This window comes from Passer montanus, unplaced genomic scaffold (genome assembly GCF_014805655.1).
Source record: "Passer montanus isolate IOZ18808 unplaced genomic scaffold, ASM1480565v1 scaffold36, whole genome shotgun sequence".
NCBI lineage: Eukaryota > Metazoa > Chordata > Aves > Passeriformes > Passeridae > Passer > Passer montanus.
In genome coordinates this window covers 5023641-5041216 of record NW_024368374.1, presented here as the reverse complement: position 1 = coordinate 5041216, position 17576 = coordinate 5023641, and the positions used below count along the sequence as shown (strand labels likewise).

The 17576-nt window shown below is 39.8% G+C and overlaps 1 protein-coding gene across 6 annotated transcripts in view; it reads left to right on the top strand.

The window, feature by feature from the left end:
• ENOX1 (ecto-NOX disulfide-thiol exchanger 1) overlaps positions 1-17576 on the top strand; it is a 357615-nt gene that overhangs the window by 214053 nt on the left and 125986 nt on the right. For 4 of the 6 annotated variants that reach the window (XM_039716750.1, XM_039716747.1, XM_039716749.1 and 1 more), the window contains 2 exons: positions 9144-9278; positions 10134-10271. In XM_039716750.1, coding sequence (XP_039572684.1) covers positions 9269-9278; positions 10134-10271 — 148 coding nt within the window. In that variant the 5' untranslated portion in view covers positions 9144-9268. Of the gene's footprint in view, positions 1-9143; positions 9292-10133; positions 10272-10586; positions 10733-17576 lie in introns of those variants that run through there. The other 2 variants (XM_039716751.1, XM_039716752.1) reach the window with 2 other exon arrangements.

Here is a 17576-nt window from a genome sequence, read left to right as displayed (position 1 = left end):
CTGCCACGGGGGTGGCCTTGTCTCTGTGTCTTAGAGCAGTGCTGCCTGGCTGATATTCCTGCCTGGAAGGCACCTGGCTAAAGCCAGCATCAGTCCAATTACAGCACAAGGAATGCCACATTTCCAGTAGGTTTTAGCCCTGCCTGAGGGAAAATCGACATGGTTTCCTGCCCTGAAGAATTGTAACTGAAATTGAAGAAAAGAAATGCGCATACAAGAAGACAGGGAGAGTGGAGTGGAAGGATTGTTGACTAGGTAAAGGTATGGCAGGACCACCTGGAGGGAAGAAGGGCTTTTAGCATAATTAGATTCACCCCGATCTGCAGCTCTAGGCCTTCTCCATCCTGACCCCTTGACAGCTAGTTACAAGGCAGAAGTATCAAAATAATTTTTGTTGCCTGATCATAGTTGAAGCACACATAGTAGCTGCTGTTTTCCTGATCTGACCTCATGTTAACTGTGGAATTTCTTCTCCCTCAGTGCCCACAGAGTATGTGATAATCCTAAATTTATGTAACTTGCTAGTGATCCCATAAACAACTGTTTAGAAAACAGGCAAAATTCCTTGCTCTGCTTAGCAACTTAATTCAGCCTCTGAGGAAAGCTAATGGCTATGCAGTAGCACAAAGACCCTGGAAGCTCTGCTTCGTCCTGTGGGAGATGGAAAATATTCATCATTTCCCTCATTTATCTATGGCAAACTACCTCATAAATCAGAAAGGACAGAGGGAAACTCCCTGTAGCTGTCCTCTCTTCTGGTTCAAAAGCAGATGCTGTCCCCAAATATGGCAGGAAATATGAAGAAAGCCAGGAGCAGCCCTGGCAAGGCTGGTGGGCAGAAACAAGGAACTGTGATAGCCAAGAGGTGTGTGTGATTTACACTGATCTTTAAAATGGAATTTACAAGGAGCGAGAAATTTAAGTGTCTGGTAAAGAAATGGGGCTGAGGAGATGAGATTTATCATTTGGAAGTAGGAAGAAAAGGTCCAGGATGAATTTTCTCTCCAGAGAAAAGGCAGATATAGGGCATCACAGTTGTTGGAAATGTGTGAGAGTGGGCAGCTCCTGCTGTCAAACACTAATAGTTATATGTTGGCATATTCACTGGGGATGGGCAGAAAAATAATCAGAAAGACAACCATCTCTCTCTGTCTAATTTGTATATATCTATATCTGGGGACATTCTCATGAGCTATTGCAAACTGAGTCGTGCTTTCTGTTCTCCTGCAGCTCACTGTGCCAGAGTTATCAGGCAAAGGACAGGAGTGGGAGCCAAGTCCCCCAGGACTGAGTGTCTTGCTGGGATTCACATGGCATGCAGGTAGCAGAGTGACAACTGAGCTCCCAAGGCACAGTTTGCTCAGCCCAGCTCATCTCATCCCGTGGGTGTCTGACAAAACAGATGTTCATATCCAAAACTGTAGTGCAGACTTTCAGCCAGGGGAGTGAGATGTGCACCTCCAAGGTGAGCTTCACTGCCTGGCAAGGTGGGTGTCTGAAACAGGCTGGCAGAAGTGTCTGGTTCTCCCCATTGGCAATAACAGCAGCAAGAAAGCTCAAGCATAGATGTATACATTGGCAGAACTTAGGTGAGGTGAATCCCTGCCCTCCCTACACAACAGCACAGTGTAACATCTTGGCTGTGAAGAGATATTTGGGTGAGAGAATGGCCCATGGCAGATTAAGGCAAGAGATGGGCCTACATTGTAGGGGGAGTGTGGAGTCAATGGATGGAAAGCAAATACTGCAAAAAAAAGCAAGAAAAAATGTTATGAGGTAAATGGAGAACAGGAGGTATACTAAGAGGGATGGACGGATTGCAAGATAAATGAGCCCAGGGAGCACACTGGCAATTTAGAGCTTGTAGCTGGAGAAAATATCCTGAGTGTGATGTGCTAAAAGGGGATGGCAGCTTTCAGAGTGAGGACAGATGTAAGCTGATAGAAGAGATAGTGGGTTTTTCTCTGAAGCAAAATTTATCACCAGAAACCTTGAATTAAAACAAACAAAACAAGCCTAAATATCTTTTCCAGATTTTCACTGAGAGAATACTTGATGGTATTGCATAAAGTTTTGATCAATATGACTTTAGATTGCTTTAATATTCTGCAAAAAGTGCTCTGCAGATCACCCTTGCACTTAACCAAGGACACTTAAATGTGACCTCTTGCCATAATTTGACCCAATGATAAAAGTGTATTTTGAAAATATGAAAATAGTTTGACTGACAGGTTTGGGTTTTTTCCCCTGATGAATGTCTGCCTGAAAAGACAGGCTGCCTTAACTCCAGGAGTTCAATTGTACAGACTTTGAAGGAGAAGAAAAATTATAATGAATGCATTTTAGAAACTTCTAAAAAAGTTACTTAAAATAGACTTTCCATACATAATGTTACCATGTGAAACTCAACTGTATCCTGGTCTTCTGGGACTAGGAGACAGCAGTCTGTGTTCATTTGAAAATTCAATAGCAAGGCACCTCTGCCTCTGATGGTCTGTATGATACAGTCCCTGGGGCTCTGCCACAGACAGGGCTTACCTGTCAAGCTGTTCATTTTTTCAGGGGGTGACATGGGAATGATTTCACTTTAGGTTAGCCAGGAAGCTAAAATGCTCATTCTGGAAGTGTGTCTCAGATTGCTTTGCTCTCTTTCTTCTCCCTTTTGTCTTAGTTTTTCTTTAAAAACATTCTACTGAACAACCCTTTGTGTTTCAGCTTGATGTAGGTTTAGTAAACATGAAGCAAGAACATTGTGTGTGGTAGAGTGAGTGAAAGATATTTGATAGGCGTGGTGCATTTATATAGGTGTTGTCTCAAGCTCAAAAAGATAAGAAATAGCACGTATAGCCCATATGACTCCCTCAGGTACTTTATGGCATCAAGAAGGCATTCCAGCACCTCTCATTTCAGTATTCAGCCTTTCAGTGAAGTTGCTGAAGTGTCTTTGTTTAAAATCTTCTTTGAATGTTCCCACTTTTGTTTGCGATACAGTGGTGTGGGGTGTCATCTTTCTAAAATAATCAACTGGCCTTTAGTAGAAAGTACCGTGATAAAAGCCTTGCTATTAAAATACTGCTGTAAATAATTAAAACATTCCAGAATATTTTGTTTTTGTTAAATATAAATGAAGTCAAAATGCAGCATTTAAAGAAAGGGTTGTCCTAATTTAGTCAGTAAGTCACTGTTCTTTTAAATGGGAAGCAAGTGAGTCACAATTGCAAGCCATCTTGGCAGGGTGAAAAACAGAGATGCAATCATCAATTCACAACAGTGTTTTGTGTTCAAGGAATAATCAGACCTGTTTTTATCAAGGCTGTGCTGCATTGCTAGCCAGCAATATGGCTTTTTTTTTCTCCTGTTCCAGATGATTTTGGAACTGCATATGCTTTTTCAGTAAGTAAGCTGGACTTCTATAATGCTTTGCTTAATGTGCCTCCAGATTCTGTTATTTATAGATTTCAGCATAATCAGACTGCAGCTGCTAAAATACATGCAAAACAAAAAGCACATTTGTAACCTGTTAAGGCTTTGCTCTGAGATGCCAGTGAAGTCTGGGATTTACCATGAAATATTACCAAGTGACCTTTCAAGGAGCATCACCAGAGAATACCTGTTTATCTTGGAGACCTTTGTTTTATTTTTCTTTCTTTGTTGAAATCTTGCAGTGTTCTGCTTTCCAAGGGAAGTCTGGCCTTTGTGTGTACCATGTGTTATTTCCAAGACCTGCTGGGACAGTGGATTTAAGTAATGCAGCATCTCAAATGAGCAGTTCTTCCAGAAAATATGTTTTGTAAAAATTGCCTTTGTTGAATATAGAGGGAAACTGTAAATATATTTTGATTTTTCTCTAAGTTGTCTAAGTCCTATCAGTGTGGACATGATTTACCCATTAACAGTATTTTCAGTGACAATTGGTGGAAAGGAACCCTTGCAATAATGGGAAAACCTACATATTTGCTTTATAGTTAAAAGTGAAAGGTCTTAATGCACCAGCACATACCTTATGAGTTTATGAGATGACAGTATTTTAGTAGCACAATACAGAATGAACAAAGGTGTTTTAAATCATTCATAAGACAAAAAATTGTAAAGATTATGTGAGTGAACACAAATCCAGAGCTCTTATTTGGGCTGTAAGGGAGCTTATCTTCGTTGTGCCTAATGAAGCTGTTTTCTTAAGGAAAGTGCTGGTTCCTGCAGAATTGTCTTTGCTTTCAAAGGCCTCCTGTAAGAGGGAGATGTGGCAGAAAAATCCATGTAAACAGGGTGACTCTAGAGATGCTGGAAACCAGCTGGTCTTTGCAGTAGAGCTGCAGGGAGATGAAGCGTACAGTGGATGCATAAGTTAGGATCTCCTCCCAGAAAAAAAGACTCTGCTCCAAATAAGCTTTGGTACCTGATGTAATTTTTTACTTGTTGTAGTAAATACATTTTTGCATATTGTAGCAAGAAATGTGCTTCCTTCAATTAGTTTTGAATTTCTGAATTTAGGTGACATTTTCTAGGTGTTAACATACCATTAACCATGCAAAATAATTCCTCTCCTTGTAACACTGCATATGCAATAATATAAAAAATATTTTTAAAAGACATCTTTGGAATTACATTGGAAATGCTTTTTTTTAAAAAAAATTGTGTAGCCCAGGCAGGGTGGCTATGGCACAAAAATATAACTTTCATTGTTGCTAGTCCCATCTTTCTTCTTCATTGTAAGACAGTCAGAAAGAAATGAACAGTGACTTAGTTATCCTTGTCTAGCTTTTCTTTCTATTTTCCCTTCTTTACTAGGAGCCCTGTGTGCAGCTGGAGAAACAAAAACACTGGGAATAATCAGTACAAAACACTTGATATATTTTAGAAGACAGCTGGAGGTAGCCTGATAAATGACCTGTACTTTGGCAGGTCAGGTGGAGTGTGACCAACCTAATGACCACTGTCCTATGAATCACAGTGAATAGTAACAAACACTTAGAAATTGCCATTCTTTTAAGAACTAGAAAACTCGCCTAGATGTAACAGTTGACAAAATTCCACATTGCTCCTTCCCATCTGCGTTTCCTTGAGAATCAGCACCAATAGCATTTAATGACTTTGTGACTTGTACTCCCAGGTTTCAAAAGGTTGATGCCATCAGTTTTTTCCTTGAAGGATTTAGTGGTCACAAAAATTAGACAAAGAGCTGAAATGACTTAAGGTCACTCAGCAGGTCAGTGTCAGAGTTGGGCAGAGAACCTCCTCCTTGCATCCCAAGGCTGGCTGCTGACCCGGGCACTCCACAGGGCCTCGTTACAGTGGTGCATTTAATCAGCTTCACTCTGTGTTGTAACTCATTGTGGTGTTATGGATATCTAAAGGGTAGGATTTTAACTTCACAATCTGCTGTTATTGAATTAGTTTTATGTTGTGTTAATTTCTTTGTCTCATGGCATTCATTGCCTGTGATAATTGATGCACAATATATTACCAACTTCTGTATTCATTTGGGTAACTGCATTTAATTGCCTGGTATAAAATATGTGCACTAAGTACAATCTGCTGTGACTGCTATGACTGAGAAGTGCTCATTGGTATGGACTTGAGAGTGCTTTATCTTCCTGACAACCTGTCTGAGGGAATCCTAAATGTCTCTTGCAATTCACCATCCAAGGACTGGTACTTGCATCAGGTCTGTAAAAAGTGAGACCACCAAAAAAGTACAATGTGAAATGGCTTTACAAAATTTTTGGCATCAAAATTTTGTTAGTCAGAAGTTCTCAAATCAGGAAGATTTTATTAATGTCCCTGCCTCTCCCAAGCATCAAGGAATAACAGGGCCCAGAATATTTTATACTTTTTCCCCTGTAAATCAGGATTATGGCTTTATTTGCTTCTGAAGTTACTCCCCTGGAGTAGAGCTACTCCATGCACAAGTGTTTATAAAAACAGATTTCTTTTACATATATCTTCAGGTCATTAATGCCTGGAGGAGTATTAGTGAATTGTAAATCAGGAATGCTCTCTGAAAGTGTGATGTCAATGAAATGGTGTTGGTTAATGTCTGCTCAGGTTACACAAGACCCCTGCATGAGCTTAACTTTCTTGCCTGTTTAACCAGTAACAGTGATTCAATTCATTATTAAGAAAGCAAGAATCTTTGCTAGTAGATGTATTTCTCATCAAATTTAGGATCTTGCTTTTTACATGACTTAGACGGTGAGTTTGTTAGTTTTCCTTGCTTATTTTATTTCCAGTGTCATGAAGGGTATAATAGTGCAGTGTCTGAGCTACACAAAGGAATGCTGAAATTTGCCCAAAGCTGATTTTATTTTAAGCATTAATGAAACCTTCCCTATACAAATTTTCAGAAGTTTTTAAACAAAAGCTAATGTTTGAGTCTAAATCAGGTATGTAATGCCTGCGAGACTATTTTAGCCATATTATGTTGCTTTGTCTTAATGTAACCACTGAGTTATCACTAGAAGGGATGTTCACAATTAGTATTTTTCTTTTTAAAAGAGCTAGTTTCTACAGTCTGTGTCCTTCAGGATGGAGCATTAGTTCTGCCTACAGCTTACTGCAAATTATTCAGTGTTCATAGGTTCGTTTATATTTGTTATTCAGCTCTCTTCCACTGACAAAATAGCCTGCAGCAGTTCTTGGTTAGATAGAACTAGTTCCACTTTAGGCTCCTCACGTTCTCTTTTATGGCTTTTCCCCTGGTTCACCCTGCACTGCATCCAGGTACTTTTGTTGAAACAGTAGACCTGGTGGTCAGAGAGAAAGCAAAGCTTCCCAGAGCCAGGGTGGGCTACGAGAGTGTGTTTTGAGGAAAGACTTCCTTGGCATATTAGGCAGACCTGGTGGTACAGTACACTGTGAGTTTCACCAGTTCAGCCTACTGATTCTGCTTTCGTTCCTCTCCATGGTGTTATATTCTTCTTCTTCTGCAAGGACTTTAACAAATCCTTGTAGATAATTCATGAAAGTATACCAAAATTTGAACTATGTGAACATGTCAGAAGGAAAACACCAAAAAGTCATTTCCAGTAGACTGAGGTCTGATCCTGCATTTCTGGCAGAACTGGGGCAACTGGCTTGGGCAGAAGAGTGTGTAGCCTTCAGCAGCAGAGCTATCAAACAGTAAAACGTGGGCAGAGGGGATGGCAGAGAGAGTCCAACACCCATTTTCTTCCTCTTATCCCAGCAATCCATGCCTATCTGAGATGCCTTTTCCCCAAAGCCATGTGGCAGTACTTCCTTCCTCCCCATTAGCTGTGGTGATGCATTATGGGGACAAGCAAGTAGCACACAGCAAGGTATGAAGAGGCATTTCATCACTGTTGGTTTTTAAATGCTCCTTTCTTCATCAAGGCAACAAGGCTGCTGGCCAGGGGAAGAGGTGAACCTCTCTCATCTGGGCTATTCAGCATATATTTGTAAATTGGGATTGATTTGGCAGTGATTCATAAAGAGCAAGGAGCGCTGTACTGAGTAAGAAATAACTTATTGACAGGGAATAATTCAACCAGCCCTAACCTCAAAACAGATGTTTGCGGTCAGAAGTTTATAGCCTCAGTGGAAAGGGCTAAGTACAAGCTTAAAGAGCTGAACAGGAGACACCCAGTTTTTAAAAACTTGACATAAATCTTGGCTGCCTTGCCTTATGTTAGTCACAGTCCCTGCAGAGGACTTCCATTCAGTGTTTGTTTGCTGTTTATAGATGTTATTTAAAAGCTAATTTCATGATAAAAATATTTCATGTTATGTATAATGAATAGTGGAGATCAAATAAGAATTGGAATTGCAAATTCAAATATTAAGGGTTGATAAATATTGACTTTTAAGTAGATACACTGTAGATTTGAACAAAATGCTTTTTAGCCTAGTATACTGGTTATTTGTAAATTACAACATACAAAAAAATGTAGACCATTGTCTGAGCCTGACTCTTCACTTTTACAGCCATTGATTTTGTCATGTTCCTATGAAATGATGTGTACAGTGTCACGGAACTAAAACATAAAACTTTCTGGCTCGTACTTTTTATGCACCTGAAATGAAAAAAAGTGTGGGAGGTACTAATCTAAAATATAGTGTAATTATGTTAATTGTGTCTTTTCTAAAGACAAGTCCTTAGGGTCTGCATGTTGGAAACTTCCTAATTATGGTCTTTCAAGTAGTTTCTTAAAGTCAGCACAGCTATTCTAGGGCTGAACAAGTCACCAAGATTCACCTGCACAGTGCTAATAACCTCCCTAACACTTGTAAGCTGGCCCCTTGTACCCAACACCCTGGATCAGACCCCTTAGGCTACTGGACAGCTAAAAAAATGTACATGGTCCTCCTTAACCCACAGTCCCTTGTACCTGGTGCACAAAGAGTAGCTTGGGCTTCTGTAGGTGATCATCCTCAGCCTGGTGTTTTCTGCCCTGCTGGGAGTGCTGGGAGCTCACAGACTTGGCTCACACCTCTCACCTGTCACCTGTTCAGCCTCCTTTCCGATGAGCGATGCGCTGACGTGGTGAGCCTCCCCAGCAACGACAGCAGCAGCAAGAAGTTGCCCTTATGTAAAATTCATGGCCTGACAGACACCTGATGAGAGCAATGTGTTTTATCTAGAAACAGATACTGCACTTTGTTTTGAGCTATAACTTCTGTGAGTCAAGGGTGCAGTGTTAGTTAAGGAGCAGTCATCTTCCTCAGCTTTCTTGGCTTTTCTTTGCCACATCTCTGCAGGTTCCATTCTGTAAGTCATTGCATAGTATTTTCTTTCCTCTTTCCATCTCAGAACAGACAGCTATTTCCTTGGAACTTGCAACACCAGTTAATTGTTAACAGTTTAAAAAAAAAATCATATTCATCCCTTAATATGTTCTTTCAGTCGATGCCTTCATGCCGAGGAGGCTGTGTAGCTACTGATAAGACCTAATTTGTGAAGGGCTTTTCAGCTGTCTGACAGGTTCATACGTGGTACAGTTTGTTCAGCAGGTGAGGAGGAGCGTTTGCTGGAATGCCTCTACGGAGGCTGTGAAATGTGTGCACAGAGGCTGGGGCTGCTGATCTGGAGGGAGTGGGCAGGAGCTTCCAGTGCCTCCCAAAGAAGTCAGAACATTGTTGTGTTCTGACTCTGGCACTTGGAGTTATTTCTATCTTTTCTCTTTCAGAGCCTAATGAGCTGTGTGAGGGCCCTGTGCTTGGTGATATCCCATCTCAAGATGCTGCTAATACAGTAGCTAATTATTCCTAACTGAAGAAGTCGAACAGAAGAAAAAGGATCCAGGGAAAAGCAATGGCTGCCGGTAAATATCTCAGGTCTGCAAAGGCCGTAAGAAAATAACTGGAAAGAGCTGATTTCAGGTGTGACTGGGGAGGGGGGAAGCAAAAATGTGTGATCACATCTTGTGTCTGGTGTTTCAGTATCAAGTATATTCAGTTTTCAGTCTAGGTGCCATCCCTTAACTACCCCACCCACTCTCTCCCCCATCGAAGGAAGATCCATATGTGGGCTCAGTCTTTTTTGACCATACTCATGATATTTCTCTTTTGGTTTTAGAACAAAACTTGGTATTTGCTATAGTGAATGGAATTTGTTTGTTCTCTTTTTAGTTAGGGAATAATGTATTCTTAATTCTTTTACAAAATAAGAAATTGCATCTTATGGAAAACAGTTCTTTCCTCAGGGTATGTTTGGTTCTCACAGGTTTCAGGCAAGTTCCACAACTATCATTAAGTTCTGTCAGAGGGTTGTAGGGCAATTTATTCAGGTTGGGAGAGGCCTCAGAAGGTCTTCAATCCAACCTCCTGTTTAAAGCAAGACCAGAGCTAGGGTCAGACCAGCTGTTCAGGGTTTTATGAAGTTGAGTCTTGAAAGGTGTCAGGGATAGTGACTGCACAGCCTGTTCTACTTCTTGACTATCCTCATGGTGAAATAGTTTTCTCTTTTCCTCATACCATTTACATCTGTTGAATGTTTCCAATGTCTTTATTATACAATACCAAGAACTATTATCAGTGATCTAAATGTGAATCATAATTACGAAACAAAACAAACCCAAAATAAAGAGTGTTTGTGATACCTCATTCTCATTGAAAGATTTGGTAAAAAATTGTGGCTTACTGGCTTTTCTACTAAGAGCATGTTTACTTTCTTGCAGCAGCTGACGGTTTGGGAAGTATAGCTATAGATACCACACAGCTTAACATGTCAGTCACTGATCCCACAGCTTGGGCTACGGCTATGAATAATCTGGGGATGGTTCCAGTAGGACTAGCAGGACAACAGCTTGTGACAGGTAAGATTTTTCTTTTTTAAAAAAAATTGCTTGTACCAGTCATGAATTCTTCGTGTCCTTTGAAAAATATATGGAATGTTTTCTGAGGATATTATATTTTTATGTTCTGAAAACATCACCTATGATTAATATTGCATACTGTGTATTAGTCTCTTCTTGTAGTAGGTATGTAATCCATATTATATTTTAACCTTGTGAAAAACTAAAACTCTGAGGGGAAATTGAACAGCTAAACCATCAATCTTTTTGCTAGGTCAAGACTAGGAGGCAAGTCATGTAAGAGGAACATTTGTTTTTGTTTCTCTGTTCAAGCAGGATGTCTTGAGGTTCTGCCAAGGAATACCCTGGGCTGAGAACTCTTGACTGGAGATTTTGGAGTTGTGTTAATTGGGCAGAAAATCATGAAGCCTGTCCAGTTCATATGCTCAGTTGATATTAGTGAACTGAAGCTTTCCTGTCAGGTGTGTGCTTATTTACTTTGTGACTGGTTCCATAAAATTCAATGTCAAGAGATTGTTCTTGTTCGACTTTGTCATTTACTTCCCAATCATAGTTTGGGAGAGTGTTGCAAGGGATTACTTATTGTAACACCCACAAAAACGTTATTTTGAAACCAGCAATATTTTACAGATAAAACTGGACATAGCAGACTTTGTTGTCAACAGTAGACATCCAATTAGTTGGAAACAGTAAAACTTCTTTGTTCCTGTGATGTAGAGAAGAATTATTTATATATGGGTGGGTGCCCTGTAGACACAAGCCACATGCTAGGCATATGACAGACTCCCTCTGGAAGCTGCACTGCCACTTCAGCTTAAAAAGAGCTGTGTAATATCTGTATAAGAGCAGCACGCTGCCACGTCTGCGCCTTTCCACATAGATGTGGATGCAGTGAGCCAGGTCATGATGCAAATCACTCTGCTTGCCTCACCAGGGATGCCTGATGATTAATTTTGGCCAAATATGCCCCCTTCTGACACTGGGAACTGAGTGGAGCTGTGCCAGTTCACAGCTGACGGTCTGGCTCCGAATTACCTGTTTTACAGGCTGGTACACTAAGCTGCAGGAAAGCTGATTTATAACGAATCAGTCTCAAGCAGAGAGCTGAGCTGGTGGAGGCTGTGAACTGATTGGTGATCTCCAGCTTTAACCCCATGCTCCTGATTAAAAGAAACAAGCAAAGCCATCCACTCCTTGGGATCCAATTCTCTTCAATGCTTCTGTCAACAACTTGGATGCAGAAGCTGAGTCCACACTAAGTTTACTGATGATACTAAATAAAAGGGAAGCTGTTGATTCTCTGGTGGGTAGATTGGCCTAACAGGGAGTCTGGATAGATTTCAGTGCTGGCCAATCACCAACTGTGTGATGTTTAATCAGGACAAATGCCACATTCTGCACCTGGGACTATGTAATCCTGGATATATGAGTGGACTGGGAGAGAAGAGGTTGGAATGCAGCCCTGCAGAAAGAATCTGCTTGCTTTTGTTGATGGGAAGCTCAGGATCAGTGAATAATGTGTCCTGGTGGCCAAAAAGGCCAGCCTGGATTGCATTAGGTGCAATGGAACTAACCACTCAAAAGAAAAAAGTGTTTATCCCACTTTTCTCAGCTTTGGTGCAGCCTCACCATGAGATCTGTGTGGTAAATATGAAAGTACGAGAGTGTGTTCAAGAGAAGGCAACAAAGATGATGAAAGGGTCTAGAGGGCAAGGCTTGTGAGGAGCTGCTGTGGATACCAGGTTTTCTCAGCTTAGGAAGGGAAGGCTGAGGAGTTGCTGTCTACAACATCCTAATGAAGGTGAGTGCAGAGGGTGATGCTAATCTCTTCTCTCTGGTGTCCAGTGATAGGATGTGAGGGAATGACTTAAAGCTGCATCAAGGGATTATCAGATTTGTTATTTGGAAGAAGTTCTTCTCTGTGAGGGTAGTAAAGCACTGGAACAAGCTACTCATGGACCTGTTATTCAAGTGTTTCAATGCTATAATTTGTAACTTGTGGAGTTAGGAGTTGGACTTGATCATTGTGAGTCTCTTCCAGCTCAGAATATTTAATGATTCTATGTGTTGATGGGGAAACAACCTTTTTCCATTTTTCAGTGGGGATTTGCCTGCAGATATTCTGCTCAACTTGAACACGATTACCTCCAACCTGAAAATAGTCACATGTCAAAATCAGCTTCTGCTGCTTTCGTTTACAATCATCTTAGTTGCATATGCTGTGGAAGTTTGCCCTGCCTTTTTGTCTTGCTCTATTCTATCTCTGCAGTTTCGGTGTAAATTTTGTCCTCAGATGTGCTGTGCAATCCCTACATGGCAGCCTCATCTCAGGTGCAGTGCTTCTCCCCACGAGGGAGGATCTCCAGTATCTTAAACCATTGACAGCCCCCTGCTGTGATTTCCATAATTGTGTGTATCACGTATTGTAAAGATGTTGTACAAGTCAGTTCATGTTTGTTCAGCATTTTCAATGTACGAAAGGTGCCATAAGTAATAAATATTAATTACTGAAGTGCTGCCTGATTTCCCTACAGCTGCTGAATATCTTCTTTTCTTTCTTTTCCTTTTGTTTTTCTTTGTTTTATACTCCTTTGTATTTTCAAGGTAAATAGGTGCTTTGACACTTCATTTTATTTCCTGAAGATTGTAAGTTTTTGACACATTTTCTTTATGGCAGATCCATAATAGCAAAACTTCAGTTTGCCATGGAATTACTTATAGATTTATTTGCTCTAATATATTTACTGTATCTGTGTTCAGTGAGGATTTGCATCATTATATTCAAACAGATATCTAACTACTCCCTAGCTGTTTCCAGCTTTTTCACTTTTTTGTTATTAAGCCTAGTAATGAAATCAGCTTTGTCAGCAGTCTCATACTGCTTTTGCTACTGTCATCTGTTACATTTCTCTGTGATGAAAATGACACAACCATGTCTCAGTGCTAACTCTTCGTCCATCTTGAAAATTTTATGGGGTTGGATTTTTTGTTGGTTTGGTTTGGGGTTTTTTCTGTTTGTTTGTTTTTTGTTTTTTGTGGTTTTTTTTTTTCCCCAGCCTTGTTGATAGCTAGGAAAGTAGTAAGTAGTTTAGATTAATCTTGGAGAGACTGTGATCTTTACATAACTTGCCATAATCTGAAATATGGAGTGTGGTGTTCACCTGTATCCTGACACATGCTCTGGTCTCTCAGTGCTCAAAGGACTCAGGCATTCATGGTCTTTCCTTCCCCAAACTGCCCAGTTCCTGATTGCTGTGCAGGGCATTTTTGTACTCATTTGTACAGAGTCCATATGAATACTAAGTATTTTTAGAGGTTTCTCAAGATTTTTTTCTCCTGAGCAGTTCTCAGCTTCACTGCTGTGTAACCCACTGGGACACCTGCCTTGTAACAGTCATGCTCCCCAGTTTGCAATCTGTGAAGCTCTTGTCTAGCTCAAGAGTTTGCTAAAATGACAACTAAAGCTTCTGCAACATCTGGCCAATACTCTTCTCTCAGCCTGGGATGGTGGCTCTCTGATCTTGGTAACTAATCAATTTTAAGCACTGCTAACCTCTTAATACCAGTTTAGGTGATATCTGTATTCTGCTTAATTCCTTATCACCCAATGCTGTAAAATTGGATTTTTGATCTGGGCAAATGTTAGAACCTTTCATTTATAAAGATGGGTTCCTGTTAATAGTTAAATAATATCTGTTGTGTGTCGACATGTATTTTGCTTACACTTATAGTTATTCAAAAAGCTTACTTTTTCCATGTATTTAACTGCTGCATTGTATATACACTACTATATGCATTTATAAATTATATATACATAATTCATACAATAAATCGTAGTTTAATAAAACATTAGTTAAAGTGTTAAAGATTAATGTGGAATAGTTATGGGTGAAAAGTATTTTCAGTCTAAATTTCCCCTTTCAGCAGGTTATACTTACTTAGAAAAACATACCTTTTAGGCTGAATTTTCTCACGCTTGCTTTTAGCCCAGAAGAAAAAAAGGTCTGGTAAAGTTGAAGGAAATCTGTTCAACTGCTTTTGAATTATCCAGGCCTTAAAATTGCTGTTTTCTATGCTTTAAGACTCTGAGAAAAATGGTCAGGTGAGAGGGGAAGGTTAGTTTGTAGTTCATCTTTTTGAGAACTAAATCCTCTTTTTGCACTCAGCAACTCTGATTCAAGCACATCTTTCAAGTGCATTCAAGTCTGCTGTTTTTTTAGATTTTAGGACTTGAAGAAATACTCAGTGACCTAAGCCAACTGAGAATGTTTTATTTTGCTTTTGCACTGGTACTTTTTAAAGGCAATTTTGACATTCCTAGATTTAGAGTTCTTGCACTTTCATTTATTTCAGCAAATGCCATCAGGTCACCTGTTTTCTAAGGGAAGATATCCCGCTGAGAAAATTATTTACTTCTCTGGTTCAGTTCAGTTCTCCTTTCACTAATTAACCAGTGCTCTGAGAAACAGGAAGCAATTTTGAGGCGCTTTCCTCCAGATGACCTAAACATTTGTGATTCAAAAATAGTGTATGTCAAAAAGTTCCCCAGTACAAATGAACCTGAAGAGTGGTACACAAGTGGTAATTCATTTAGCCTTTATGTTAAGCTCATGCCCTGTGATGCATATTTGTGCTCTTACAGAGTCAAATAACAAACCACAAGGGCAGACATCCAAGACGAAAGTTGCAGGTCTGCCTGGAAGTCAAGGGTATGTCTGAAAACTGATGCCTTCTCCTTATTTACAGAATAATTATTAAGGCACATTTTTCCATAGGATTCTGGCCAATATGCCTCAGCCTTAAGATACTCAAGATACAAAATAAGATTTTCAGTGACACACAGATTTTGTAATTTTTTTTCCTGCAGATAGTCATTGACTGCTTGTACAAAATCCTAGTGAAATCAGAGACTAGGAACTTATGAAGCCTAACATCTTGCTTACCCAAAGATATAGAAAAGTACACCATTTTGTGGCTTCAGGCATGTATTTTTTAGACACTAGAGGTTGTGAAATATTAGGCACTTATATCAACCTTTCTGTTTTTCCATTTGTCTCTGCTTTCCTCACACACTTGTCTTTTGACCTGATTTCAGTGAAACATAGGAGCTGTCAGTTCCAATCAGGTCACCTCGCTCAGGATTGTGCTTTTGACAGTGTTGGGTACCAGATACTTCATAGGGAGAGATCCACAAGGCAAATCAGTGCTCAAGTCCTGTTCTCTCCAATGCGCTCTCCTCTTGATCATTAATAAATAGAATGAGGTTCCCCAAACTAGAAGTTATCTATCCAAATCAAGTCATAACTCAGGAAAACTTCATTTTTGGAAGCAATACCTGCTACAGTAAGTAGTTGCAATCCTGAAACTGCAACCCCAGACATACTTTTTGATAACAGAAAGACTTGTCAAATTTTGATCTAGAGACTCCTAAATCTTAAGGGTTAAATGTCCTTCCCAGAATTGTATTAGCTTGAGGCCTAAAAGTGCAGTCATAATATTGAGACTCTTTTTCTTCAGAATGAAGACTGTAACTAAAAGCAATCACTATATTCAGATTCCATGCATGCCTTATTAATTATTGTTCACTGCAGGTCATCATATGCTGACTAAATTGTAAACATATTCCTCACTGTTCTGGTTGTGTACCATTTTTGTAATGTTAATGAGGAAAAATCAAATCATGTAGAAAATCAAGATATATTTGATTATATTCAGCAGCTCTCTAAAGAAAGACTGTACAGTGCTGAAGATTTTAGGAAGTCAGTTTGCCGGAGGATTTTCCCAACTCTCATGTGTATATGTCTTATTCTGTGGCCTCTCCATTACTGAAGGCTTAGAGCCACTGGTAGCCATCTGGCAGTCTCATTTCACTCTACTCCTGCTATGCTGTTACCTATTAAAGCTTCCTTTTTCTACACTCCATTGCTGAGCCGCTAATCCAATGTGCTGATGAGTCCATAACTTGAAGCATCCAAGAAAATGCCTAACAAAACACAGCTTCCTTTTCTGTAATTAACACTTAACTTCTGCTACCTCATTATAGTCTATCCACAAAAATTTTGAAGTGAGTCACTTGTATAATGAGCTGTAGATAGCCACTTTTCCAAGGAAAAAAAATGCTTGAGGATCTATAATTTGTGACTGAATTTTTGCACTCTCCAGATGTAAGCTTTGGTGTGCACAGGCAGCTGTTTGAGGCACTCCTCAAGCTCAGGTTCCCCTGCCTGTGAAAGCTGCAGACCACAAGAGCTGAAGAGTTCAGCAGCCCCATGGCAGTAGTATTCAGTGTCCTTACCCTTGTTCTGAATGCTGCACTGGCTTGACATCTGGCAGTAAAAAAATATATCAAAAGTCTTAATAAAAGACCGCACACCTTTCCATAGATTTTACAACGCTCTCAAGGTTACAAGGTATCTTCAGAAGGCATATTTTCATCTCTCGTGGCTTCCCAGCCTGTTTTATGTGTCATGTTTTGTTAACAAGTCGGCCTATGATGCAAAAGAAATGTAGCAAGGTATGCTCTGGAAAAAAAAAATTAATTTTATTTTGGTTCTTTTCTATCTTATCATATTTCCTATAGAAACATTTTAGTCAAGAGGAAAAAATATACTATTCAAATTATCTGAATGACCCATCAGAATAATTACACTTGTATGAAACATACTCTTAAGGATTAGCGTTGCACTTATGCCCAGATAAAACTACGTATTTTTATTACCAAGACACAGGAGAACAGCAAGGGTGAGAGAGAATAGTTACTGTGGGAATCCCAGTGTGTAGAGCCACTGGGAACATCTCTAAAGTATTATATACTAGTGTAACAAGTAGGTTTTTTTCATTGACCTGAAAAGCGCCTGCAGAGTTAATCACACTTTCTATCATGTGAGTGTTACTCAAGGAGACTTCACTCCAGGGGACATTAAAGTGCTAGGAACAAACACAGTCAGTTTACAACAGAAAAAGGAGAGAAAGATTTGACAGCCAGAGGAAATGTGGCAGAAACTCTTGAGTGCCTTTTGACACGCTATCAGGGTTAAGTGTGCCTCTTAGGTCATTCAAGTACCTCCTCTAGATTAGACCTTAATTGAGGCCAGGGATGAAGATAATGATTAAAATCTGCTCAGTGCTTGAAGAAAAATAGTACTTTTTAACATGGTATGAAGGGCTGAATGTCCCAAATAAACAAGATTCAGAGGTGAGCAGGGCCACATAGGGGGAAGTGCTAAGTGCAAAGCTTGTGTTGAATGTGGAGTGGAAGTATATTTGGGAATATAGTATCTCCCTTTCTGCTGTTATGCTTCTATC